The sequence below is a fragment of the Festucalex cinctus genome, chromosome 9 (assembly GCF_051991245.1).
Source record: "Festucalex cinctus isolate MCC-2025b chromosome 9, RoL_Fcin_1.0, whole genome shotgun sequence".
In the NCBI taxonomy this organism is placed as follows: Eukaryota; Metazoa; Chordata; class Actinopteri; order Syngnathiformes; family Syngnathidae; genus Festucalex; species Festucalex cinctus.
The window spans coordinates 6902518-6930244 of NC_135419.1; the positions used below are offsets into that span (position 1 = coordinate 6902518).

General features: G+C 39.0%; 4 protein-coding genes across 6 annotated transcripts; 2 read left to right on the forward strand and 2 right to left on the reverse strand.

Moving 5' to 3' along the window:
- The first annotated feature begins 176 nt into the window (after window positions 1-176).
- On the forward strand, window positions 177-1806 carry crybb1l1 (crystallin, beta B1, like 1). Its single transcript, XM_077532451.1, has 6 exons — window positions 177-259; window positions 358-452; window positions 528-646; window positions 733-865; window positions 954-1096; window positions 1167-1806. Exons 2-6 carry the CDS (start codon window positions 363-365, stop codon window positions 1336-1338), a joined length of 657 nt encoding a protein of 218 aa, XP_077388577.1. The 5' UTR covers window positions 177-259; window positions 358-362; the 3' UTR covers window positions 1339-1806.
- Window positions 1807-2860: 1054 nt separating this feature from the next.
- cabp2b (calcium binding protein 2b) lies at window positions 2861-13320 on the reverse strand. Of its 3 annotated transcripts, none has more exons than XM_077532151.1 (7): window positions 13237-13320; window positions 11161-11439; window positions 4762-4792; window positions 4521-4655; window positions 4322-4431; window positions 3146-3293; window positions 2861-3060 (listed from the first exon to the last, which is right to left on the reverse strand). In XM_077532151.1, exons 1-7 carry the CDS (start codon window positions 13318-13320, stop codon window positions 3035-3037), a joined length of 813 nt encoding a protein of 270 aa, XP_077388277.1. In that variant the 3' UTR covers window positions 2861-3034. The 3 variants fall into 3 exon arrangements, with proteins under 3 accessions (XP_077388277.1, XP_077388278.1, XP_077388279.1); XM_077532152.1 differs by lacking the exons at window positions 11161-11439; window positions 13237-13320 and adding exons at window positions 6645-6848; window positions 7991-8386; XM_077532153.1 differs by lacking the exons at window positions 11161-11439; window positions 13237-13320 and adding an exon at window positions 7991-8382.
- On the forward strand, window positions 3326-27457 carry LOC144025810 (endonuclease domain-containing 1 protein-like). Its single transcript, XM_077532149.1, has 7 exons — window positions 3326-3644; window positions 3917-3968; window positions 17913-18060; window positions 19406-19484; window positions 22857-23232; window positions 25272-25724; window positions 26440-27457. The coding sequence occupies exons 6-7, from the start codon at window positions 25419-25421 to the stop codon at window positions 27043-27045; spliced, it is 912 nt and encodes a 303-aa protein (XP_077388275.1). The 5' UTR covers window positions 3326-3644; window positions 3917-3968; window positions 17913-18060; window positions 19406-19484; window positions 22857-23232; window positions 25272-25418; the 3' UTR covers window positions 27046-27457.
- On the reverse strand, window positions 17129-23468 carry LOC144025806 (E3 ubiquitin-protein ligase TRIM39-like). The gene is made up of 6 exons (XM_077532144.1): window positions 22704-23468; window positions 21600-21695; window positions 19373-19606; window positions 19245-19267; window positions 17881-17996; window positions 17129-17797 (listed from the first exon to the last, which is right to left on the reverse strand). The coding sequence occupies exons 1-6, from the start codon at window positions 23274-23276 to the stop codon at window positions 17229-17231; spliced, it is 1611 nt and encodes a 536-aa protein (XP_077388270.1). The 5' UTR covers window positions 23277-23468; the 3' UTR covers window positions 17129-17228.
- Window positions 27458-27727: the final 270 nt, after the last annotated feature.

Here is a 27727-nt window from a genome sequence, read left to right on the forward strand (position 1 = left end):
ACTACTTTTAGACACGTAAGCTCAACTGAACCTGGTATTGGTCCTGTACTTGTATTTGGCCCACCCTGCCACACTGGCACCGCCCATTTCGTGCCCGTCCCCCGCTGATGATGTGGTCTTTTCTTTTGTGTCACATCTCTGACCTCAGCAGGTTCGTTTCTCTCGCCTTAATCCCTCTCCTGTGGGCGCCAGCGTATAAAAGGGAGGGGTGCACCCGGGCCGCTCACACTCTTTGAGTGAGGCTCGGTGTAAGCAGCAGGTAAGGCGCACACACGTACAGGACACACAACCTGAGTGCTTATAATGTGGTGGCTTTGACAAGATGGATTATGTAATGTGCCGTTTTTTTTGGCCCAGCAATCATGTCTAGTGACAAATCCAAGTCATCTTCCCAGACTGATGGGAAGGCCTCTCAGAGCAAGAAGTCCGAGATTGGCCTGATTTCCTACAAGGTGAAGGCCTCGCTCAACTGAAGTTCTACAGTCCAAACCGAAAAATGTGATTGAGCGTTTCCTTTCCCTCCGTAGATGTTGGCGTTCGACCAGGAGAACTTCCAAGGCCGCATGATAGAGATCAGCAGCGAAGTGATGAACATCTGCGAGCTGGGCATGGAACGTGTGCGCTCCCTCCGTGTTGAAAGCGGCCCGTAAGTGTCCCCCCACCCACCCCTTCCCCGTCTTGTGTGTCAACTTGTGTGTTTGCCGTGGTGCTATAATGCCGTTTGATTGGCAGCTTCGTGGGCTTTGAGCAGATAAACCTTTGCGGTGAGATGTACATCCTGGAGAAGGGTGAATATCCACGCTGGGACTCATGGAGCAACTGTCAGAAGAATGACTACCTACTGTCCTTCAGGCCTGTTCGAATGGTAACAAAAAAAAAAAATCACTCACTTCTTGTGTTCCCTTTCTCAGTAAGCCACCAATGCTAAGCTTCCTTTGGCTCTTTCCCAACAGGACCCTGATAAGCACAAGATCTGTCTGCACGAGGTGGGAGAGTTCAAAGGCCGGAAGATGGAGATCATGGATGATGACGTCCCCAGCCTGTCCTCCTACGGATTCACCGACAGAGTGGGCAGCATCATCGTCAGCTGTGGAACGTGAGTGCAGCTCACAGAAGTAGCTGTTGTGTTTCCATTCTTCACTTATGTGTTGTTTTCCCCTTCTCAGCTTCGTGGCATATCAGTTCCCCGGTTACCGTGGCAGCCAGTACCTGCTGGAGAAGGGCGACTACAAGCACTTTAACGAGTACGGTGCCCGCACCCCACAGCTGCAGTCCGTGCGCCGGATCCGCGACATGCAGTGGCACCAACAAGGCTGCTACACTTTGTCCAGCAAGTGAGGCTCGGGGAAGGAGAGAAAGAGGAAGAGCGGAAGTGAGGGAGAGGGGCGCAAGAAGAGGGGAAGGGGGAGAGATGTCTGACACCTTACCTGACCACTTTTAACGGCCGAAAGGCAGCGAGGGGGGAGGGTGAGGATCTTCTAGACCTGGACCTCATCTCGTGGAAAGGACCTTCATTCCTCACTGTCCATTTTTCTCTTTCTCCCCTATGGGCTGAGCTTATAGTTTCCCCCCTTTCTCTCTCTCTTTTTTTATTTTTAGTCCCCATCTTCATTCCCTTACAAAGCTCTGAAGAAGGAACAAGAAACCTATTGCTGGTTTACACAAGCTTTACGGTTCAGGGTACAATGCACCATGGAAAACTGAGTCTTTAGCACCTCTTGCTCTGGTCCCTGTGCATTCCACACACTCTCTGATGTACAGATTCCTGGCCAAGTTTTCAATAAAAAAAACATATTTTGTTTCAAAGATGTTGTCAGGTGACTTGTTACTTAAAAATGCAAAAGACACAATATATTTATAAATTTCGCCAAATGACAGCAGTTCAATTAACATGTTTCAAAGCAAATTAACAACTGGATGAACCAAAATTCCTTTCAGCTAAACCAGGGATAAGCATCCTTGGTCCTGTGTTGTTTAAGGCCCTGTGTACACGGCGATAAAGCCGGCTTCATTCCTCAAACAAATCTTGTAATCACAGGTGAGTCAAATGATCAGCTCATCAGCAAGATCAGAAGAAGCCTGATAACGATCCTCACCTGTGTTGGAAGAGGGAGTAATCTAAAACATGCAGGACTGCGGCACTCTAGTAAAAGGGTTACCAACCCCTGAGCTAAACCAAAACAAAAATGAGCTAAGTGTTTTCGGCAATAAAGTAAACAGGGTTGCTGTTTGTAAACACTTGGGGCCACATTTTCAGAGACAAGTGGCATTGCGCTCTGCATAAGAACATACACATCTTCATTTTTAGGCTGGGGCAAGTCTAGTCTACTGAATTTGGGAGCATATTGTGTCTTATTGAAACAATGATTTGCCTGATATCCGCGGTCCCAATTATACGATTTAACATCAAATGTTGGTGTGTTACAGTGAAAAGATAATTAAATGTGTAAAAATCACAGTGGCAGCATTTTTTTTTTTTTTTTTTTACACATCGATCAATGCATTTTTTTTAAAAATGAAATGTGGTTTATTACAGTTTTTTTTTAAAACAATATTACATTCAAACATTTTGTGTATAAAAACACTTTCAGAAAGTCAGCAATGTATTGACTGTCGTCGTTCACTAGACTACCATAGAAGGTGAAAATAAGTAACAAATAAAATAAATTAAAAAAAAGTTTTTTTTGTGTTTTTTTTACGGTGTCAGAGGATGTATTTTCTCACAATATCTGTACTTGTTTATTCAAGATCTCAAGTTCTTTCCATCCAAGCATGCCTTTGGAAACATTGCTATTACAGAATATATATATATAAAAAAAAAAAAAAAAAAAAAAAAAAAAAAAAAGTGTTCCAACACTTTTCCCCATATATGTTCCACGTCGTTAAAGTTTATGTTTTACAATTTCTGTCATATTATGTATGATTTTTTTTTTAATTAAATGTATATATTTTTATATAAAAAATAAAATATTATAGCTGCAGACAAAGAAGATGTGGTTTCTTGTATGTTCAATAAATGCCCAAGTGGTCCACATCACCGGGACATCATTCTCACAAACTCTGAAAGAAAAAAATGAAGTGAAAATAAACATCTAGTGTTTCGTGACACAGGAAAAAAATAATGCAAATAGGATTCAGGACTCACCTTCAAAGTCGACCAAACCGTCTCCATTGAGGTCCACGTCTCTGAGAATCTCGTTTATCTCTCTGTTGGTCACTTGTTCACCCATCAATTTCTTCATTGCCTCACGTAACTCCGTTAAACTGATCTGACCGTCACCGTTGGAGTCAAACTGTGACCAAAAAGAGAATGACGATTGCATGACTGAGGGAGGCACATCTCTCTCTTAGAATTTACAACACCAAAAACGTTTCATAATATAATATGCTATGGAGTGATTTTCTGGATAAATACAGACATTTTAAGTCCCCAGCAACCGTTTTAACTTCAACGCTGACAATTACCACCTAACAAATAATGTCATTTGAATGACATTAAAAGTGTGTTTTCCTTTCCAGTCACCTCTCATGTTTGTCCAGGCAGCCTTGCCGTAGTTCTGCTTATGAGATGTTAAGAAAAGAAATAGCCGTTTCTCCCAAATGTTCACTCCTTTTCCTTGCTGAAGCTTCTAAATCATATGCCTGTAAGTATGAAAACCGCTTCAGGTGAAGCTTGCATGAGAAAGACTTGACGCTATCGTATAGATGAGGGAAAATGATGGTTATGCTATTGTGTTAGCATTCCGTCAATGGCGTTTTAAATGTTAAATTAGAATAGTGTTAATTCGCCAATATTACTCTCTTTAGTTATAATGCATAGGCTTACATTGATGTGAGTAATAATATATTGTGTTTGTCGGTAACTTAAAGAAGAGAGTTAATGTTAACTAAGTATTAATTTTATTTTATGTTACAGGTATATGGAAGAAGGATTCCTCCATCATGCTACACTATCTGCTGCCTCCTGGGTGATTAAAACACTCTTACATTCTTTCTAGGGTACAATATATTTCATATGAAACATTACAGTAATTAACTGCCTTGTTTTATCAAGACAGAAATGAATAATACACTCTGACTAAATGGCAAGAACTGGAATACTGTTAATTTTCCTGTAGTGACAGCATTTCTGAAAATCCACAAGTAACCCAAAAAATATTGTGGCAAAGCACTACTGAGTGTAGGTTCCCTCTAACAATATAAATAAATAAATAAATCGCAAATAGGTGAATTTGTGAGTTCCAAACTGCGAATATGCAGTGTCATTAATTGCCAAAATTGAACCATCCAGTGTCTGATCAGAGTAACAGAATATCCAGACCTCTTTGAATGCATCACGTAGTTCTTTCACGCCAATCATGTCTGCAGTCTCTGCCAACATTTTAGGACCCATCAGCTCCACAAAATCCTCAAAGTCGACTTTGCCTCCACCTGTAGGACAGAGTAGATACATTTGGCATTTTTAGAATGGGTAAAATAATAATAATAATAATAATCTGATGAGTCTGTGGTCCACTCACAAATTTGTTGACTCAATTCTATGAGCTCCATCTCGGTGGGCATGTATCCCATGGTCCTCATGCACTCCCCCAGGTCTTTATGGCTGATGTAACCGTCCTTATTCTTATCAAACTCTAAAAAGGCTTCACGGAGCTCTGAAGACACAGATGATAAAAAGTGGAAGTCAGCTATGTTGTTGAGTTTGACGGAGAAGACAAAATGTAGCAAAAAAGAAAAGCAACAAACAAAAACCAATCTCACCGTCCATCTCTTCTGGTCTCAACTCTCGGTCCTGTTGGAAGCAAATAGCAATGATAATCAATGTCATCTGAAATGGTTTCATTCAACAATTTAATGAGCAGGTTTATATGAAACATATTTAAGACAAAGCGTTTCATGATGTAAGGACACATTAAATAATGAAAAGATGCAATGATGAATGGAGTTGGTATGTATTTTGAATCTGATTTACACTCACTAACATCAACATTGACACATATAATAATAATAATAATAATAATAATAATAATAATACAGAAACATTTATAAAGGTAATTTCCCATCTTTATAGACCAGATAAAAACGATATATGGTACTCATTTAGTTGTTGAGTAGAACTGCACTAAATGAGCGAGTTTATTATAATGATTTAGTTTATTATTTTGTATGACATGTACAAGTGCACCGTAATAAATGAGAATCTCTTTGGAAAACTTTATTTATTTCAGTTATTCAGTTAAAAAAAACAAAAAAACAACTCATATCAATTTATTACAACACAAAGTCAAGTAGTTTATGGCAAAGAAAAACCTGAAATTCACCATCTCAAGAAATTAGAATATTGCATAACAACCAATACGTCTATTTTTTTTATTTTATTTTTTATTTTGGAATAAGGTAAGAGTTGGTCTTCTGTGAAGTATTATGATGTATGAGTTTCACTTTTTGAAGTGAACGACTGAAATAAATGAATTTTTCTTTCTTTGAGGCACAGAGACATGTCCATAGAATGTCCTCCCTCCAGCTCATATAGTGATATTGTTGCAGGCCGGTACCACTGTAAACTACTATACATTTGTTATAAAAAAACAAAAAAAAACAAAAAAACAACAAAACAAAAACAATTAAATAATCTGATTATATTTTGCATTATTGTTTTTGTAATGGCAGAAATTCAAACTTGCATCTACTGTAATTATTGTGAAGCTGTACCTAATGAAGTGTCCAGTGAGTGTAGTTCAACCAAAATACAATGATGTCAGTCTATATCTAGAACCAAACCCAGTCCATCTCTTCGTGAAAAACTGTATGTAATGTATGGACGGATCAATATATATATGCAGCATTATGATGACTTCAATTGCATGTAGCCATGTAACCAGATTATTTTTGCGATGTTGCCAGGCAACACACGTGAAGATTAGGAGATTTAGTGGAAATAGAGACATTCAGATGCACTCAATCAGGAACTGATGTTCACACTCACAAAACCGCAGCTTGATGCTATGCTCCGAGGAGACGTTAACACACAAATTCCGTCATCTCTTTTTAACTTTGCTTTCTCGACTGAAATCTTTTTCCCTTTTTTGTTAGTGTCATCATGCTAAATTCAGTATGCATGTAAAGTCTTTTCATGATACAAAATACACCGTATTGTATAAAAAGACTTAATCTTTTGTGTTGAAGGAATGCTATTTTTTTTAAATACTGAATAGATAAAAGGAGGCCAAAAGAGAAAATATGCTACAGTGTTACACAAATAACAAAAATCTGTGAATAAATGGCACCCATCAAAAAGATTTAGAATTGCCTATAGATGCTATCGACCTTTGCTAGTTAGTCGGGAATCGGCCCAAGGTCATCCGTGACCCAAATGAGCACAATCACAATAGAAAACGGATAAATGGGTGTTCTTGTAATGGAGAATCAACTGTGGAATGGGTCAACAGTTCTGCACCACAACACATGAAGGGCAAACCGCATCACCCCACTCACGGGTAAGCGGCACACAATTAAAAGTCAATCATTCATCCGTAGAGCCGAACGATCGACCCCGAAGCAGTGATGCGATAGATGTCGGCCGTGATGGAGGGATGAAGATGAGCAGGGATGGCGGTGGGGCGGTTTCACAGCTTGTTACGTACGAGTGTCAGCAAAAAGCCTTGCTTGAGGAAGACGCAGGCGGGGCCCGCGATGTTGTGCAGCATGTTGCTGTTCTTTACCAACGTCCTTAACGGATCCTTGAACATCTCCTCTTTCACTTCCTTGTCTTCATCTTGTTCCTCTTCCTTCTGTTTCGCACCCCGGAGTTCCTTTACTTCACCCCCCTGGGACCCATCTGACACCCCCTTTAGAGGCAGACCAGGTTGTTAGCCTTGTCTTTAGTCGGCCATGTTTGATAACACTTCAAACATAACATCTTTCATGGAAGTTTTCATTTCATAGCTTTTTTTTTTCTTGAACCTTTTCAGCTCAAATCTACCTACTGTAAGGTCTCAGCAGTTATTAAAGGAGATAACTGAAAAGTTCTCTTGTCTTGACAACATGCATGTGACACTTTTGACAAAATACCACGAGGATCTAGGATTAAAAGGGAAGTCAAGTCAAATGTTCTCTTTACAATAATATGTTCACTGCGGGCTCACGAGCCTAAACATGGTTAAGCAACAAATTCCACCTGTTTGTATCCATCTCAGAGGGCGGCCATTTTGCTTCTTGCTGTTGACTAAAAATGACATCACAGTGCCTCAGCGCTCAGCTTGTGAATGTCACATGACCAAATGCAGAAAACAGATGAGCCATGATTGGTCGTTACCTGAACAATGCTTTCGGGCAAATTTCCAAATGCTCCAATCTACTCCAAACTAGGCACATCTACGCCTAAGCGCACATGCGCTGTCTGCGAATACTCCCTGCCCCCACGTCGACAACTTCACCAAACATTTAAGGATGAGATGCTTATCAGAAACTAATGCTAGTAATGTTAGCCAATGCTAATGTATGGCAAGACTGCATATCTGCCTAGCTTTTAATTGTCCAGTCATTTATGTCCACAAATTGAAAGCCCTTTTGCTAAATAGTGTCCCTGCTAGCCAATCAATAGCACTTTTGTCGGTGATCCAACTAAACCCATTCGGCCATTTGGGTCTGATGCTCTCCCTTTTATGAGTGGATGCTTCTCATATCTGAAACTAGTCAAATTGTGTCTAAAATACAATAAAAAAAATGCACTGTTTTGAATACTGACGAAAAATATGATTCTGACAATATTACTTGAATAGCCGATTGCTAATACATCAATATACAATTTCTCTTAAGATGTCCAGGATCAAAATGGTAACTTTATTAAGGAAATAAAAAGGATGGTGAACATGCAACTGCTGGGCCATTACTTCCCGTCATGCATTTCTTAATATAAAATCAAAACATCCTTTTTTACACTGTTAACGGTCAATGTTTGCCAATTACAATACACAGCTCAAGTTCTTACCTTCCTCATTTTTTCTTTCACGGATGATTTGGTGCAATTGCCCATCACCCAACCTCACAACCTATTTGTCCCCTTCTTCTTTTATGAAGTACCTCCTCACTTTCTTCCTTTTAATCTCTTAATTGCGAGCTGGTCTTCTAAAAAAAAAAAAAATCCACCTACTCCATTGTGGAGAAAAACTGAATATTCCCCCGTGCTGTGATGATGCCACAAAGTGATGAGAAAGAAGCGCCTCTAATCTATGCCAGTATTCGCAAGGCCAACTGACTCCGCCCAGCTTTGCCTATCCCAAAGTGTCAACACTGCACATCAACCAAGTTCTAAACCCAAGTATCAACTGAACGCTTCACTTGAGTGCTGCATCTCTAACTTCTCTTTTGACACTCAAATACTGTAATCTCGCTTCTCCCCATCAATCTCACACATGTTGTATCAGCACCCAGATGACTTCATCCGCAGCAATAACACTTTTAGGAGGAGAATTAACAGGGCAAAAACAGAAGGGGATTAATCTGTATCAGATTAAAAAAGAAAAAAGAAAAAAAAGGGTGTGATGATGAAATAAGGAGAGAAAAGGGTACACGGCGAAATTGGGGGGTTAAGAACTTTACATCTATTTTCAATTTAATCGCAATAACTGACACAATTTTGTCATCATGTAAGTGGTGACTGGTGCAGCAGGTTGGTTCAGTAAACTAAACCTACAAGTAATTTGCATCTAGTCCTAGTGGTGGAAAAAAAAGGATACAAATAAAAATAGGAGGGTTGAAACCGGCATAAATAGAAGAAAGCTGCTTAAAAACGACAACAACAACAACAATAATAATAATAATAACAATCATAATGGGGTTTTTTTTGTTTTGTTTTTAGACTGCTGATTGCAATTATTGCCACTAGAGGACGCCAGAGACTAAATGTGTTATCAGTTATGACATGGTGACAAGGATGGGTCGCTTTCATTTATCCTTACCTGCACCCTCTTTTTTTTTTTTTTTTTTTTTTTTTTTTTAAATGAATGGCAAAAATATATTTTGTAAATTATTATCTAAACAAATAAATCAATAAATATTAATTTAAATGTAATATAACGGGCACAGATTGTGTTGCAGTATTGACTGACTTTGGTGCAAGCAGCTTGCATTCAGTCAGTGTGAATGATTTTCTCTCTGTAGGTGCCCTGTGATTGACTGGCGACCAGTCCAGGGTGGAATCTACCAAGGACGGGCTGTAGCGCCCCACAACATTTGGGCAGATGGTACCGGCAGCATTGTTCAGTGGTGGTGGTATGTCTGCCTCATAGTTGTGAGATTCTGGGTTTGAAACTACTTTTGTTTTCCCGACTGGAGTTTGCAGATTCTCCTTATGCTTTTTCTTCTTCATTTCTGTTTTAACTTACATTGTTTCCTGTCATGTGGGGGTTTTACTGTATTGGTCGTTTCATGTTGGTTGATTAACAGCTGTCATTAAGCACACACCCAGATGAGCATGAGACAAACTGACACCAGCAGCTAACTGATACCATTGTGACTGATGAATTAGCAGCTCGGTTCCCTCATCACATTTCAATTCATCATGTAAATTAGGTTTGTTTGTTTGTATGTGTGCACGTTGGGTACTGATCTGGTGTCAAATGTTCAACTCTTGGTGTCCTCTAACAAAAGCTAGAAGGTATAAGGGATGAGGGGCGGATGGGTTCCATGGTACTTGATGCAAATTATGTAGTCATTATCTAATCTTGTTTATTTGAAACAGCCTCATATGCTCCCAATAAATAAATACTCAAGGAAAGACCTCAAGATGTTGGACCATGTTGGGGTCCCAACTGGCCCCAATTCGACAGTACTCAGTATTTTGTGTCTGCTACAAGTTTACAATTAATCAATTGTGTTTGGTTATTGGTGAAGTTTATTGCATTATTGTTGAAAGAATGACCAAAATTTCAGAAGTTCATCAAGCTTTAGAGAGAGAATTTTCTGGTGTGTAGCTTTGCTAACTAGTGGCGCTTTCTGGCATGTGCGTCACTAATTTATTAGCAAGATGTTTCATTGATTGCTTCAGATACTTGCTTTTCTTTTCCTCAGAAAAAGCAAGTTGTGGACTTGTGGTGTTCTCAACTTTTCTAGTTCAAATTAATTGACATTACATCAAAGTAAGAGAACGTTAGTATTTTTAGAAAAATGTCAAGGTTGGGCTCAATACCCAGGTCAAGCTAGAACATCCATTGCGCGTCATTTCTTATTAACTTACTGGAGTTGTGCAACGTTTGCTGGCAGCATTTGTCTGACTTCAGTTCACTTTTGTGTGGGCTGAGGGTCCATCAGGCAGGAAATGAGCTCCTAATTAAATAGAGACGCTCGTTTCTTTCCACTCCTTCTCGATTGTGCTGACACTCTCACTCACACGCTGTCTTATTTTTGGACGTGTCGCATCACAACTGACATCATCTGTTTTTCTTTTTCTGGAGATTTTCTGCTGACGTGAGCATGTTACATCCTCACAGGGAATCAGAATGACTCACAGGCCGGCAGCGCTATCTTAATCTCCTCTGAGTTTATTTCTATAGCTTCCAACATTGTGATCACTTTTTTTCTGAGCCGACGCTGACAGATGCAATATGGAAACGTATATGTTATGGGGCGGCCCTCTCTCATGTCTCTTGCTTCTCTTGTGTCACCCTGTGAGTGACACGAGATGCAATGTGACGTGAACAATGTCTGCCGCGGTATGGCTGTATCATCATATCGGTGGCTGAGCATGGCGCTATCTGTTACGGATTACACTTTCCTAATGTTTCCTAAAGTAAAGGAGCTTAAATCCTCTCCAGCACACGCTATCTCATCCTTAACGTTGATGCTGCCGCAATGCACTTAAGTTAAATGAGGTGGTTGATGTTGCCATATTAAATGCAGCTTTTTGTGAGATGGGGGAGATGAATTGCAAAATGTACAACGATGGATGGGTTTAATGGTTTCAATGACCTTCTTGAACCAGCAGATGGTGCTGCTGATATTCTCTCCAATATGAACTGTACAGTGTGGGGCTCTCACAAATGAATGTTACGTACATGCAAATGTGGTTGACCTCACAATTTTCTGGTCTTCTTGTCATTCAGAGCTATGGTTTGGGTGAGGGAGTGACAGAAACACACACTGCAGCTGACATTTTGCTACCTGTCCAAACACAGAGTCCACGATGGGCAGCAGGTCGACAGGCTCCAACTCCTCCACCTCCTCTCTGACACCGTCTTTCCTCTGCGCTCCCTCCATCATGTCCTCCAGTCTCTCCTCCAGCGTCCTCCCGTTCTCGGAGGCCGTCTTGGCGAGGTGGACGCTTCTGTGATTGTGGCCGAGTTGCGGTGCGGCCACTTGGATTTCGGCTGTGATGCCGCCTCCCTGCTCGCTGGTGCGCTTCCTCTGCTTCTCGACCTTCTTTTTGATGGCAGCCTGCACCTGTGGTGAGAAAAGCGGTTGGAGAGGTCAGACTCCCATTAGGGTCAATATACTCAAACTTTGCTTAGTTTTACTTTTACATTTCTAATCCGATGCCATATTCCCACACGCGAATTCAGAGGTGTCCAAAATCCTGTTCGGGGACTCGATTGTCTTCTTTTTTTTTATTTTTTTATTTTTTTTTTATTTTTTTTTTATTTTTTATTTTTATTTTTATTTTTTTTATTTTTATTTTTTAAGAGGCCTCAGCATACAGTATACTAAACGTTTGATGCTACCCGTGAAGTTTGCCTGTATCAGCCAACGTTAGCTCTTTTAAAATTGATTAATTTTTACTTTCACATTAGCACATTGCAAAATAAGACAAAGATAATCTCGTTCAGAATTCCTTGTCCCCAAAAATTGGCAAAATCAAAACAAAATAGCTGTTTTTTTCCCGTTCTTTTCCCCCTCTTTTGTAAAGTTCTACAAATACTAAATGGCAAATGTAAATGAGGACAACGTATTGTTAAACATTCAAATATTCTGCGTGTAATTAAGTTAAAACTGCACTTTGTAACAATTTGCTTAAAATTATCTTTACAGTAGCTTTTTTTATATGACCATTTATGACCGAAACATCTTCTATTTATTAGATTAACACCTTAGCTGTTCACAATGGGCACTCCTGCAAGCCTCTGGCCAATATTTTTTAAGAAGCATTCAGGTTCGAATTTCCCGCCCTCTGCCTGTGGATGTGATGTCACGTGTGCATTGTGTAGAATTGTGTACGTGAAGGAGTGTGTGCAGATTCATTTTTCGGCCACAGGTGGCAGTAGCAATTTGAAATTGATATTTCGGCGTTCAGCGGCTTTAAGGGACCGGAAAAAAAAATAAAAAATTCATTATATATCTAATTTCTAATCTTAATTTTATTTCGACAAATATCTGAATTAGCATTTATTAGCTGAGATTTTTTTTTGTTTTTTTCCCCCCCTATCAGCCGGACCATAATTGTAATACTGTATACAGTATATTTTCTACACTTGGGTGGCAAGGCAGGAGAAGCAATTCATCCTGATGTTCTTTATTTTCCACCAAGTTTCAACTGAAATAGTAACACAATTTTTATTCACAAGGTCCTAATAAACAGCATGATTCGTGAAATGTTTGCTCCACTTTTTGCGCCGCGTCAAGACCAACTCAGTTTAGATTGCTCGTGTTTTGGCTGTAAATGTGAAGATGTAATTCTGCTGCTGCTCTTAGCAGTGATGATTTTATTCTAGTAGAATTGTAGGCCACTCGCCACTCCAAATCTGGAAAAAAAACCCTGCACTAATCAGACCAACTCACTTTGGCAGAAAAAGATATCTAATTAGATACAGTGACACTATCTAATGAAGTCCATCACTCTCATTCATAAAATAAAGTATTTATAATTAATTAATTAATCAAATAAGTTAGTTGTTAATGCATAACAAGCAAGTATCATAATACAATATATTTTGGTAATCTTGTTTAGCAACATGAGATGTACTAAATGCTAGAAACATTATTATATTTAATATAGTAAACAATCCATCTATCTAGTTCCCATTTTCTATAGTGATCAGGTTATTATTATTATTATTATTATTATTATTATTATTATTATTATTATTAATGTTATATTGCATAACATTGTTTAAGGTACAAATAAAAGCAAACCCCCAGCATATAACTATTCAAATATCAAATCTATTTTTTTCCCCAGGCTAACAAACGTAACATTCATTGATTGTGTGTGTCTGTTTAAGAGTATATGGAATAAACTCGCACCTGTTTGGCGGTCCTCTCCTGTGGCACGCTCATGGCTACAGCACCGCCTCCCGCAGCCGTCGACTCTCGAATGATCATGAACATCTCGATGTGACACAGGCGCACGCAGCCTCTCTCTCTTTCTGGCGCCCTCCCTCTCCCTGTCTCGTCTCTCTTAGATGCTCTCCGCTCTGTTTATATTTAAGTGCAAAAATCTAGCACAAAGTCAGTTGAAAAAAAGGTCAGTAGACGCGGTATTCCCTCAACAGTTGCTTCAAATAGTCGTTCTCAAGCTCAAATCCAACTGTTTGTCCATCTTTCATCCTATCGGCCTGTTTTGATCCAGGTGCTTCCTCCGCTGCTGCGCTTTTCTTCTGTGCAGATTTCTCTCTTCGTGGCTTTTTATCATCAGCTTTTGTCTTGGCCCCAGGATTAAGTTCCTGCACCTCTGCCCTTTCTCTTACCCTCTGTCTTTTAGGTGACACCCTATACCTCCTGTGTTTTTTTTGTTTTTTTTTAAACGTCTCGCCTTTTCTACCTGTAGCAAGCTGACCTCGCTCCAAACCTGCCTTCTCTTTTTCAACATGGCCATGTAGGGATACCACTCATTTTACCTGCACAATAAGGCTGATGTATTATTTCACCCTCTTAATCCAAATTCTGTATACCTTTTTTGCTCATATTTGCCTCTTCAACCATTAACTTTATACTTGGGAAATTAAAATTTGGTAGTATAGTATTATTAACGACAACCTTCTCTGTGGTGGCATCAAATTTATTTTCACATAACCAGGACTTGAAGTTTCCTATCAAGGCAAACCTTCAAATTCGTAAATTGCTGGTATATTCCAATTTATTCCTAAAATATACCATTCATTTAACAAAACAAAAAAAAAATCCTGAAATTTTACAGCTCTAATTCTCATTGCACCTTATATTTCTCCTTTTCCACCTTTCTCTCTACATCTGTCTGCCTTCAAATCCTCTTTTCATATCCAAATCCTTTGTTGGTACACAAATTGGATTATTTCCCATTTGCCTCAGTCCGCTATCCACTTTGTTACATGACACGCAGTAGGGATGCAATGGTGTTATTGTTTTTTTTTTTTTTTATTTATTTATTTATTTTTTTTAGCTCAAACACATCACCTCAAAGAAGTCCTGCATGCATAATCTCATCCCGCAGGCACCACTAAGCACAATCTGCACACAGGTGAATGTTTCATCTCTATTTTTAAATCATACAAAGCCAACCATGTAAACGTATTTTTGTGCTTGTTCTCACACTCTAACATACTGTTTTTTAAGAGCGGCAAATCATTACGTTTCTATGTACCGTATATGCACATAATGCAATCAGTAACATCAACAGACAAATTAGGCATAAGTCTCTCACTCTTTTTTTATTTTTTATTTTTTTATTTTTTTTTTAATATTTGATGAGGCGGGGGAGGTGAAATCCTGGGCCGAGGAAGAATAACAGCTACATTTACAGAAAACGATGGAAACACACATACGTTTAAAACCAGAGCGTTCTTCCACACCATAATCAACATTGTATACCATTATGGACCTTGTTTCACTCGCTGAAGTAGAAAAAGAGCATTCTCCAATCCCTTTTGTGTATATCAGAATAAAGACAAGGCTGAAAGAGAACGGCAGGGAGCATCGTGCCAGATGTAATTTAGTAGCAAGTGCTCGTGTTACTGCGTGTTAAGTGGCCTGCAATGATATCAAATTAAAGATCAGGGCACTTTGACGAACTCTGAGGCCAATAAAAGGAGTCTGCAATCAGCCATGAATAATAGACACATTCTTCTTCTCATTATTTATTTGTTTGTATTGTTTATCAAGCTAGCACTGGAAAAGAAGCTCTTTGTACGTGTTGTGACGTATGAGGTGACATCTAATCAGTTGATTAACTTGGACATAAGATATTCATTGCTGTAGACGAACAGTACTATAAATAGTAGTAGGTTCACCTCAACAATAGATTTTGTTACAACTCTGGCTCTTCTACATTATAACAGTAACACACCCAAAAAAAACATTGTGCCCCATTACATAAGAGATCGACTAATTAAAAGTAGTGAAAAGTCAGTTCTGGTCAGTTCTCTAGCAGCAAAATATACAGAGCAGCACCAATTCATATCTTGTAGCAAAACAAAAAAACAAAACATGGAAAGCTGTTTGAGCTTTAACCAATATCCAAGTTAAGCTACATGTTAAGCTACTAATTTTTATTTTGGTAGAACAACTACATGTTAAAAATGAGGAGAAACTGTGACATGCACACTAGTAGAAAGTACTAGTGAATTAATAGGTGTTAACTAGTAGAATTTTAGACTGGTACTAGTACTGGTAGCACACTGTTGTCAATGACAGTAACACATTGTAGTCCTACTAGTATGCCAAAGTTCTTCCACTAGTGAGGACAAAGAGTGTACCAGTACGTGGACTTCAATCAATCAAGGAGATCAAATTAATCCCCAAACAGCTTTTTGAGCATTTACTAGGGAAAAAAAAAGTTACTAGTAAGACAGTTAATCTACTAGTGCGCTGAATTGTCATACTTGTGAGAAATAAAATTGTATTGGTACTTGAAGCTTAAGCTGGATGAATGAATGAATGAATGAATGAATGATATTCATTCATTCATTCATTCAACCTCAAGCTGGATATCATGGATATTGAATAAATGCTTACATTGAAATTCACTACTTGTAAAAATGATAAAAACCATGGCGTTAAAATATTTAGTTGCAGTTTAGTATTTGAATAACATTGCAAAACACACGAAACACATACATTGCACCAAGAAGAGTCCTAAAATTCAAAAAGCCATTCTGATATTATACTTATTTATGTGCTCCTTTAAAGTTTTAGAAATGTATATATTCAGTTCTTAACTTCAACACCATACCTAATGAATGTTCGGTTGTCCTCTTATGATGAACATGTCCATCTGATTTCATGTCGATCTGTCACACAAGTATCCAAAGTAGATTATTATTATTTTTTTTTTTTTTTTTAAGCACAGTTTTGCGGGTGGTCGTGTTTGGAATAGGAACTCTAAAATAGATCAAAATAGATCCTTTTTCACCAGGATAAGGCCTCCCAAAGGCAATAATAATAATAATAATAATAATAAGAAAAACAATAATAACACTGATTCCAAGAGGGCTTCACACGACCCGGTTCTTGGGCCCTAAATGTGCTGTATAACCTTTGTCATTATTGTTCTATTTGTTTGTGTTTATCCCCCCCCCCCTTTTTTCCTGAGGAAACTCAGCTATTTGTGAGGGATAAGGACTGAGCCCTATCAGCAAAAATTAAAAACTTGCAAGTAATCGATGCCCCCCCACTCTCAACTTAAAAAAAAAAAAAAAAAAAAAAAAAAAAAAAAAAGATTAATATTGTACTGTAGTTGCCTATTGGTGCCACTGGATGGTGGCAAAGGACTACTTCTGTCTAAATTCTAGAGGTGTGCCCCCCCAAAAAAACATTCTCATAAGAATCGTGATTCTCATTCAGTACGATTCAGAATCGATTCCTGAAGCGTTTTGTATAAATAGCTGTTCTTTTGATTGATAAAAGTGCCACAAGTAGCGCTCTAATTAGCATTAGCTAGTCAGACTTCAGTAGATCATGATTGCACACCTATAAATTGAAGCATAAATCATTGTCAATCAAATCATTTTGAATCAAAAAATATTTCTGAATCGAATCGTAGACACAAAAATCGTAATGGAATCGTGAGCCAAAGATTCCCACCTCTACCAAATACATACAGTAGACCGTCTTAGATCACATCACCAAAATGCCACCAGATGGCGCCAAACCAATACTGTAATTCATTTGAGCATATATAATCACTAAATTGGCTAATTTACAAATGCCAAACACAAATATGGAGGATTTCACTTTGTTATTATTACGATTTTCTCAACACCATTATATTTACATAGAAAACTTATTTCAACATTTTGTAAAATCTAAAAGTGCTGACTCATCTATCCCCAATGCGGTGTGACAATGGTCAGCGGCTCCCAATTGTAGCCGTTAATAATAGGCCAAGGATTAAAGTATGGGTAAACTGGCTCATCGAATTTGGCATCGTAGAAGGTGAACAGGTGGCTCATATCTCCGGCGTCGTAAAAAGCCACCTCACCGCGGCCGCAGTCCAGATAGATGCCCACCCGCCTGGGGGGTTTGGCTGGATATAACAAGCTATCCTCCTCTGTGTCCATGCATGCTTCATACTCGCTGGTGCCATCTCCGTTGTCCCTCAGCACCAGGGTCCAGAAACCGTCCTCGGGGCAGAGGTTGATCTCATCCTTCCTGTTGACGGAGGCTCGGGCCACGCCGAGGCCCCACGCCGTCTTGGAGCCCACCTCCACCTCCCAGTAGTGTCTGCCCGAGGAAAAGGCCTCCGAGCCGAGGACGATGTTGTAGCGAGTGAAGCGTTCCGGGTTGTTGGGCAGGTTGGGCTGGATTTTACCCACCTGGACGCTGGTGCGACATAAGGAAACCCACAGGCAAGGGTAGGCCGTGTTTGGGTCCAATGACACCTCGGTCACAGCTACGAATATGAGGGAGAATATATTCACGCTCACATCAAAAACATTTGGAGGTGCTGTGCATGTGTGTGTGTGCATTTTGTACCAGGCTGAAAAACTGCACTCATTTTCCTCCAGGTCCTGTACTGTAAAGGTCCCACAAACTCTCCTGACTGTAGATCCACACTCACCTCTGGGGGGCGCTCAAACAAGCTCTCAGCCCTGAAAAGGCACAAAGAATGACTCAGTATACCAGAATTGGCAATTGAGGCCAAAAACTATGAAGGTAAATGTTTATTAACATAAGAAAGCCAATGATGAACAAATGTGTTGGAAGTCTTGGAACTTTTAAGTGATATGCAAAAGGACTATTGCATTCAATAGTCAACATTCCTGTTGGTTGTTAATGTGATTTTGACATCAAAATCTGTATGGTTCTTTCTCTGGACACAGACATAAACATAAGTACAGTAATTTATTTTAATTTTTGTAACATGACTTATTTGTCTTGAAAATATATGACTTTGTAATCATAAGATTACAAGATAACCCTTTAGTGTAACCATTTTTCTTTTCTTATCAGGGTGGCCCTAATACAAAAATATTTAAGGCCATCACAAACTCAGTCTTTTAATTACTGAAATCATATTAATTTAGAATACCCTAAATAAATAATATAAATATAATATGATATAAATAATCTGTATATATGTATATATATATATATATATATATATATTTAAAACACAAAATCATGCTGCTAAATTAATACATATATATATATATATATATATATATATATATATATATATATATATATATATATATTTATTTATTTATTTATTTTTAAATGTACAAAAGCACCTTGATTGCTTGCTGGCATTCATTTTGTTTATCGGGGCATATATTATAAATTTGACTCCTTTCTGTCCATTTGTTTATTTCTTTTTAATGAGTGAAATGAAAATTTTAATTAAATTGTTAAATTTAATATTAGTTTTTTTTTTTAAATCTGTCACCAGAAATAAAAATGACTCCTTTCACTCAATTCTCAACTTAAAAAAAAAAAGAAAAAAAAAAAGAGATGTCTGCTTCTGCTCTTGCATTAAAAGAAGTCAGTGGCTCTTCCAAAATTGAGGAAGTTAAGATTAAGGAAAGACACACACACGCACACACCCCAACACACACATAAAATGAGGTGGCTATTGGCTATAAGACTGCACTAAATGATGAGGCTAGGGAGCGGATATGAACCCTCATTAATTTCAGTAATATCAATTTAAACATGACTTTCAAGGTCCTCGATGCCATGCCTTATATCAGTTTGCCCTCTAGTGGTAAACCAGCTGCAATACAACAAGTCAAGTTGACAAAAAAAAAAAAAAAAAAGTTTCAATGGATGAATGTCATGTGATCAATCATAAAACACAAAAATGCCGGATCATATATAATTACAGCGTTAGTACTCACCCGCCAATAAAATCTTTAATCCCCTAAAACAAAAAAAACAAAAACAGGTTGGTAATGCCTACATCAATTGCTTTGTACTTGCAATCCACATCAACATTGTGACATCACAAAAACATCTCCACTCTCACCTTGAGTTGCTCAGGGTTTTCTTCCTCCATCAGTTTGAGGCGGAGCTGGTCGGCGGTGCTTTCCAGCTGGCTGATTTGCTGCGTGGCTTCTGTGAGCGCCTCCTCCAACTCGGTGAGTTTCTCCTCTTTTTGCTTCTGCAGTTTCTGCTTTATGCGGTCCTCCTCCTCCTGGAGGAACTCCTTCAGACGTCCAAACTCTGCAGTGACCATCTCCTCCAGATCCCCTGCTCGCTCCTGAGCGGAAAGGAGTCACACATCCAGTTGTTAATTGGCTTTTAATTTTTTCTCCGGGGCGCTTGCCTACCCATCAAGTGGGAAATGAAACAATTAATTTAATATTGCGTGGATATTTGTTCAAGCCCTGACACATGGTGATGACATCCCAACAGAATACTGCCCAAATACATCCAGTTCAACATGGGATAGAGTAGACCAATTATCGTTACCAATATTAAGCATTTTGACGAATATCTACATTGGCCTTTTTGATGAATCATACAGCTAATAATAATAGATCAATGTAAAACCGTGTTGACGTCAGGGAGCTTTTTTTCCCCTTTTTTTTTAATTTTTTTTTTTATTTAAATTTTCAATTAATTTTGAAAGAGATTCTGCTGACTCTGGGAACTCTGTAACTTATGTTTTTGGTAAAAATAAAATAAAAAATAAAATAAATAAATAAATAAATAAGTAAAAATGCAATATTTCAGAAATTTTGGAAAACTTTTCTGGAGAAAATAGGGATCTATTTTTTTTTGTGTGTGTAATTTGTTTCATTTATGTATTTATATTATTTTATTTTATACTAATGATATTGGGAGGTCCCTGAACTTTTTCTTAGAATGTTAAAACAATTTTTTTTTAATTGTTTTAATTTTGACACCAATATTTTCCCTTCTGGTGAAAATAAATATCGGCTCCAAATATCAGTTATTGCCTCCTTCACTATAATAATCGGTATTTGCCCTGAAGGAAAAAACAAAACAAAAAACATAGCGGCCTAACTCTAATAGTAACGGTGAGGTATGGATAGCTTTTGGAAAAGTAAAATTATCACAAAAAAAGTCATTAAAACTAAAGCCAAAGGAAAACGTACCATACATAGTGTTATTGTTTTTTTTTGATGATGTCTACACTGAGGTCTCACAAGTTGGCATTAATGGCTATGACTCAAACTTCAAAGTTGTATGCTATTTTAGGGGCACATTCCCCCTCCACCACACGACCAATGATTGTGAATTGTTCCATCTGTCATGTGACTTTAGAGTAGCATTTCATTTCTTTTTCTCATGGCACACCACCAAAAAAAAAAAAGTTAGAAAATGTATTTATACTGTGAACATGATCATCTTGACTTAATTTATTCACAAAGACTCAGTGTAAAATCTGGGCCAGTTTATTTGAACACAAAACTGGTACTCTCACAAAGCCACTACTTTTTCAGTAGTATAAATGGCAACAGGTTTATTGTACTAGATGACAAACATTTAATTGTTCAAATGACGATATGCCCCTGGCATAGATAGACGAACAACAATATATTATTTGAGGGAAAATGCTACTGTTGAAAAAAGAATAACATCAAATCAGACATGAAACACAAAAAAAAACAACACAGAGACAGGAAGAGGCGCGTTGGCAAACTTCCCCTTCAAGTTGTTTACTCACATCCTTTCACATAGACAGAAATAGAAGTGAAAATGGGTGAAGATGCACTAAAACTGGGTGAAATGACGGAGAGGCCCGTCAACTAGTGTTAAGCCTTTATAAGGCAAGTATAAATATTTTTCCAAAGCGTACCTTTGAGCAAAGATAGTGTATGTGGACTTATCTGGTACTTTCCAAACAGTCAATGTGCTAGTTAATTTCATATCTCTGTTTAACACACACACAGCTCTAATTTAAAGCAGCCCAGCCTAACTGAAGTCAGTGTGGCATGCAATTCTAAATATGTCCTTTCGGCTTCCGTGTGTGTGTGTGTGTGCGAAAGACAAACATGACTTGACGTGTTTATGTCCTTCCTCCAACGTGTCATGTCTGAGTCTCCATTTGCATTTTGCAAGGGCGTTCTTGTTGAAAATATCACTGTTATGTAATTGTGAAAGGTTTAATGTTGTGTAATGAATAGCGAGATATTCACTTGTGATGTAGCTTTTTCCTGTTTTATAGTGAGGACTCTTATGTGTGGACAAGGTCAAGGATTAAATTGTCACCATCCAAAACATACCTTAATGAGAAGGATTTTTTCGTTTGTGTGTTTTTGGAAAAGTGAGGCGTCCTCCGACTGCTGCTGAACTCTCTCCAGAGCCACAGACAGTTTATCCTGTAGGGAGGAAGAACCACATTCAAAATACTGCAGAAATAAACTGGATTAAAGGATGAGCTCCCCCGGCCCCCACTTTTCCTCCTTGAACAACACTCATCCTTTATGGCACTCATATGACACAAGTTCAACCCAGAAACTCGAACAAAACTGCCGATTCAGCTCCAGTTTAAAAAAAAAAAAAAAAAAAAAAAGTCACTTTTTATCAGAGGCCCAATAGGAGGAGTTGCAAGACCTCACACTGGTCTGCCGAATTCCTGCAAGACACGAAAGTGGTTGGAGGTTGCAAACTGGCTCATCTGCTTTTTGAAAAGAATTCAAACCATGCCGCGGTTTATGAAAGCCACGTTTGTTAATGCCAAAAGTGACATGTGAATATAATTACAAAGTAGGGCAGGTTTTCAATCAGCGCAGAATATGGCATACCCATTCAATTTTTTTAGAGTGTGTGTGTGAGAACACTGAGAAGTGTCATAAAACTTAAATGTTTTTTCCCTAATGAACAGTAATGATACATTTGTGTAAGCCTGTTTGTTAAAAGTGGTTAGCTGTATTAAGTAACTGCATCAGCTTCAAAGGTAAGGCCTTGATTGTCAGTCAGAGTGCTTCTTTGATTGGCTACATTCTGTTCATTTTACAGAGCATGATTTTGTGTTGATGTTTTGCTGGCAATAATATATGAAAAGCAGTATAACATGTTATTCTCAGTGTGATTTGAGAACAATTAGTGGCACATGGCCTCCCTCTAGTGGTACATGAAAGAATCACTAAATTAAATACATATTGGAATTAAACTTGAAGTTGTAGCTATGCATGTATGTAGCAGTTTGACTTTTTTTTCTTTTTTTTTTTTTTTATCCGTACAGTACTTTTTGCATTTAATATAGCCTACAGTGCGTTTCACTTTTCAAATGCAGTACATTTTTAAGTACAGTTCAGTTGCATTAAACTTAAGTACATTTGCATTTAATAACTTTTTTCCCCACATTACACAGATAGATAGGCTACCTTATAGTTCTCAAAGGCCTCGTTAATGGGGATGACGTTGTGCGTCTTGTGGTCCCGGGACATGCCACAAACGAGACATATAGGCAGCTGGTCGTCCTCGCAGTAAAGTTTGAGTTTCTCCTCATGTTCCTCGCACATGTCCATTCCGAACAGGCGCGGCCAGTGCCCGACGGACGAGGCGACGCTGCTCATGCTCGACCCGGGCTCCCTCTCCTCCAGCTCCTCCGGCGGACCTTCCGGGTCCCAGCCGGGCGGCGGCGGCGGCGCTCCTGCCCCACCCCCGGCGGCGGCGGCGGCGGCGGCGGCGGCGGCGGCAGTGTCCATGGCCTGTGCTCGACGCACGCTGTCCACCACGTTACACAGGAGCGAGTTGGGTCGCAGTTTGCGCGCGCAAGTTTTGCGGCACTTGGGGCAAGTGGACTGCTCGTCCGCCTTGGCCTCCCAGCATTGAACGATGCAAACCTGGCAGAAGTGGTGTCCGCACTCGAGGATGACAGGATCGCGGAAGATTTCCAGACACACCGGACAGGTGAGTTCCGACTGGAGCTCTTCAAGTGCGCCGGCCTCCGCCATAATTGTCTTCCTGTGTGCACATAGTCCTCGTTCGGGGACATGAACCGACTCGAATTGTCCTTTAGCGCAACTCTAGTCTGAATGCTAGTCTATGCAAGAGTCGACCACAGGGCGAGAGGCAGAAAGGGCGTGGTCTGAGCTCTAGTATGTTTTTTTTTTTTTCCCCTCTAAACCAATCCCACTCAGGAAGACTTGCAGTAACAAGCACGGTGACTGCCCCAGTTGCTGCTAGATATCTTACAGTCACAAGCAACCACTAGCGGAAGATATTTACAGTACAGTGGTTTTTGATAGTGTACTAAAAACCCGCGTTTTTTTTTTTGGGGGGGGGGGTCATTGCCCGTTGGGCAAATTGTGGCTATACTTAAACACCCCCAAGCATTTGCAAATTTATTATTATTATTATTATTATTATTATTATTATTATTATTATAAACCATGCTCATTATTTGTCGTCAAAAGCAACACAGTAGACACAGAGCTGTCAAGTGCAACTTGCGTTTACCAAAACCTCTTCAGGAAGTCCTGATGTCATCCGCAGAGAGTGTTAAGACAAAAACACTGACTAAGACATATGAAGCATGACTTGCTGACACTTCGCTGTCAAAATATCTTATTCAGCAGGCTTTATTTCAGACTGTAACAAATGATAAAGCTCTGTTCTTCCTGTCTTACATAATCACCATGCAGGAAATGCCAAATTATCATAACAGGTTTTTTTTCCCCATGATTCACTTTTATACCCAGAATGCTCTTTATAGACCATAAATTGTCAAACGCTAAAGGCAAGTATTATAAAAGTCATATCTTTGAAGTTGTACTTTTAGTACACTATCAATGGTTTTGTAATCAATTACTTCAATATACTGAAACATATTTATTCATTTGTTAGGGTGCTGTGAAAGGGAAAAAAAAAAAACAGCATGAAACGCTCAAAAGAAAAAAATCCAGCGATGATGTAAAAGCAGTCAAATGTGACTAATTACCTTCAGTCGTATGTTGACACAACTCATGACACATTCTACTCATGTGGCACATCATGGGCATGCCGTCCTTTTGCTTGGGCTGTGATTTCCCACATGGTTGCCCCATGCCCTTTAAATACAGAAATGCATAAATTAAGTAGGGGGGGGGGGGTCTGAAAGCGAGGACTTCCCCACAAATAACAGAACGGGAAACAGACAGTGTTCCAGCATGTTGAGGAAAATGCTGTCTAGTTCCCACGACAAGGCAAGTTTTGATGACTAAACATAATATGGAGAGTCACAGAATGGAAACAAGACGGGACAAAGACAAGCCTCTCATGAATGTGACTGTTGCGTCATGCAGCCTTAGCAAGATATACGGGACTCGTGTATGATTGTTAAATCTATCAATGATGTGGAATTGAGTCACGGTTGAATGTCGATTCCTATTTTTTTTTTTTTTTACTCTCAAGTGGCACAATTTGAACGTGTCATGGCAGTGCAAGTAACAGTCTTATGAAATCAAATATCTTAACATGGAAATCAGGCAACTTCCAAATTAGTTGTTCTCATAAGTTTACATATCCCTAGTTGTCGTTGGGAGCATAACTGTAGTCGTATTATTGACGTCCATGCGAGTGTTGGCACTTGAGGAGTTAATTGCGTGCAACTTGAGCATGAAACCGAGATAAATTGCTTATAATTGGAATTGGGCCAGAACATATGGCTAAGGTTGCATTATTCAGCTCAATAGAACTCTGGTATGCATGGAAACAAGAAGGATTAGATTCTCCCAGCTCTTATTGCAATATTAAAAAAAAAATAAAAATGTTAGCTACTATTTTCTTTTTTCAGTTTCATGCGGGCAAAGGACATTTGGTCAAAATCTTATAGTGTTATGTATGGATTTTGAAAAGTGTTAGATTTATTTATTTATTTATACATCAGCCTTAATTTAATGTCTTGGGCAGAATTTACCCTGTGACGTGTGTAATACGCATTGACACATTTTTGCGTTTCAACAGTATAGTTCCCAGAAGACGCTGTGACTGCTGGTCAAGAGGGGAAGTTTACAAACCACTTTTAGGGGCTGGGTCACCCATAGGGTTACTTCTGTCTGTATATAAATGAAACCCGATGACCTTCAAGTATCTCTCTCCAGCAGATATTGTGCAGAATGCCTCATTTGCACAACATGTATTCTTCCATTGGAGCTCTCTTTCTGCTCTTTAGCTGGTTTGACTGTCTCGTACTCGGAGAAGTCCACCAGGACTTCTCCAAATGCCTGGATTTCTTCTATATGAGAACGCCACCGATGGGTGTAAATGTAGCGGGATACCAGCCCATATGCCAGCGCTACGAAAACCAGTACCGCTTTGCCAGCATGTACCACCGTCAGCATCGCATACCTTTGTACTCGGCATATTTAATCAGCTCTGCAGATGGAAAACGCCCCAATTGCATGTGGATGTATGAGCCGCAGGTAAGAGAAATGACACTTTTGACACTTTATATGTGTACAATATGTAAAGTGGAATTAAGCCATATTAGATTCATAAATATGGGGATATTTGTGCCAAGAAATTGTTGAAGTTAGTTGAGTTTCATTTAGGCAGACGTAATGCCTTGCCACCATCATGGGGCATATTTGCAACAATAAACAATGTTGAAGTGAAATGAGGTGCTTCATTTAGACCAAAGTGGTTGTTTACCACCATCTAGTGCTTGACACTTTATAAGTTGGTATCAATTACATGCAAAATTTCGCTATTTGCAGCAGGACTTTACTTGACACTGCGATTGGCTGGTAACCAGTCCAGGGTGTACACCGCCTACTGCCCAAAAGCCAGTTGAGATAGGCGCCAGCTCCCCCCGCGACCCTTGTGAGGAATAAGCGGTCGAGAAAAATGGATGGATGGACTTTACTAGACATTATTTTCTTACTGCACAATTTAGACTTCTTTTTTTTTTTTAGTATAAAGTCGTTATATTAATTTTTCTATTCTAGTTTTTAGTCTTGAAATACTAACGTGGAGTTGAGCCCCAATTTTGTTGTATATGCATGACCACAGTAAAAGCTATTTCTATACTAAATGTACTGTATCTAATGGAGTCATCAAGTTTATTCTGACTAAAATGTGTTGTTTTCATTTTTTCCAACATGACTAAAATGAATTGCACTCTACTTTGTTATTCAGTTGGCTTTCTCCCGTGCCAGCCCTGAAATGAAACCATTCGACAATCAAGTGGATCAGAACGTGATAGAAAGCCAAGCAGTGCTTGCGGATTACAACAATTCCAACTACACCAAGGGCCATCTCAATCCCAGCATGCACCAGAGGACAAGAGAAGACCGCGTGGCCACGTTCACCCTCACCAATATTGTCCCTCAGAAGATGGGCTCCAATTCGGGGCCCTGGAATAACTTGGAAAAGAAAGTGCAGCGCAAGTTCAAGGCCTTCTGTGAGGGTCCTATGTATGTGATCACGGGAGCCATGCCTTATGCAAATGACACTCACTGGATCAATAACAGGGTGTCTGTCCCTGAGTACATGTGGTCCGCCTACTGCTGCCCGTCGTATAAGGCCAAGCTCCCTCGGAATGTGCGGCAACAGTTTCCAACTTACGCAGCGGTGGGCAGAAACGACCGAAACAGTAGTGAGGAGATTGTTCCAGTGAACCCCAAAGCAAAAAGCTTGCACCTTGGCTACGATGTAAGGGAGATGCCTCTGGACACCCTGGAGAGCATCCTGGCACAAAGGTTGGCCATGCCCATCAGTTTGTTTGAGGGCCAGTGTCAGTAGCTATGCTAACTGAAAATGGCAAGTTATGTGGTCAACATGATCATTTTGTTCTGAATTGCTTATCATTAAGTATTTTCTGAATGTAACACCACTGAAAGGTACAATTGTTAATATGTATTGATCTTACAATAAACTGCAACCGACCAATTTCTGAGGATTTTTCCCTGGTTTTAATTAAATTTATTTTTAATGGGAAATGTAAGCTAGGCGCCCCCTAGTGTCCAGTCTAAAGTGTTTAACAATTCATACTGTGTACAGTAGGGATGTCAGATAGCACTTTTTCAGACTAATATGATACCAAGTAACCTCCCTCCCGCCTCTTAAAAAAAAAACAAAAAAAACAATTTTAATGGGGAAGTCAACCCCACCCAAAATTGACAATAATATTTTCATTTTATAATTTGTTTTGCATTTATATGTTCAATAAACCAAACTACCCACATATAGTATATGCAGCCCCACTAGTCTAAATACAGTATTTTGGTTAATATTGTGTTAGTGAAATATGAGTTAACTGGCAAAACCCAGCAGTTTTTATCCATCTTAGAAGGCGGCCATTTTAAGATATTTAAAAACGGTTGGATTTTGCTGCATAATTCATATTTCACAAATATAATATTAATCAGAATGTCATGTTTAGACTAGTGAGGTCACATTTAACATAGTATTGTCAAGAAATGTT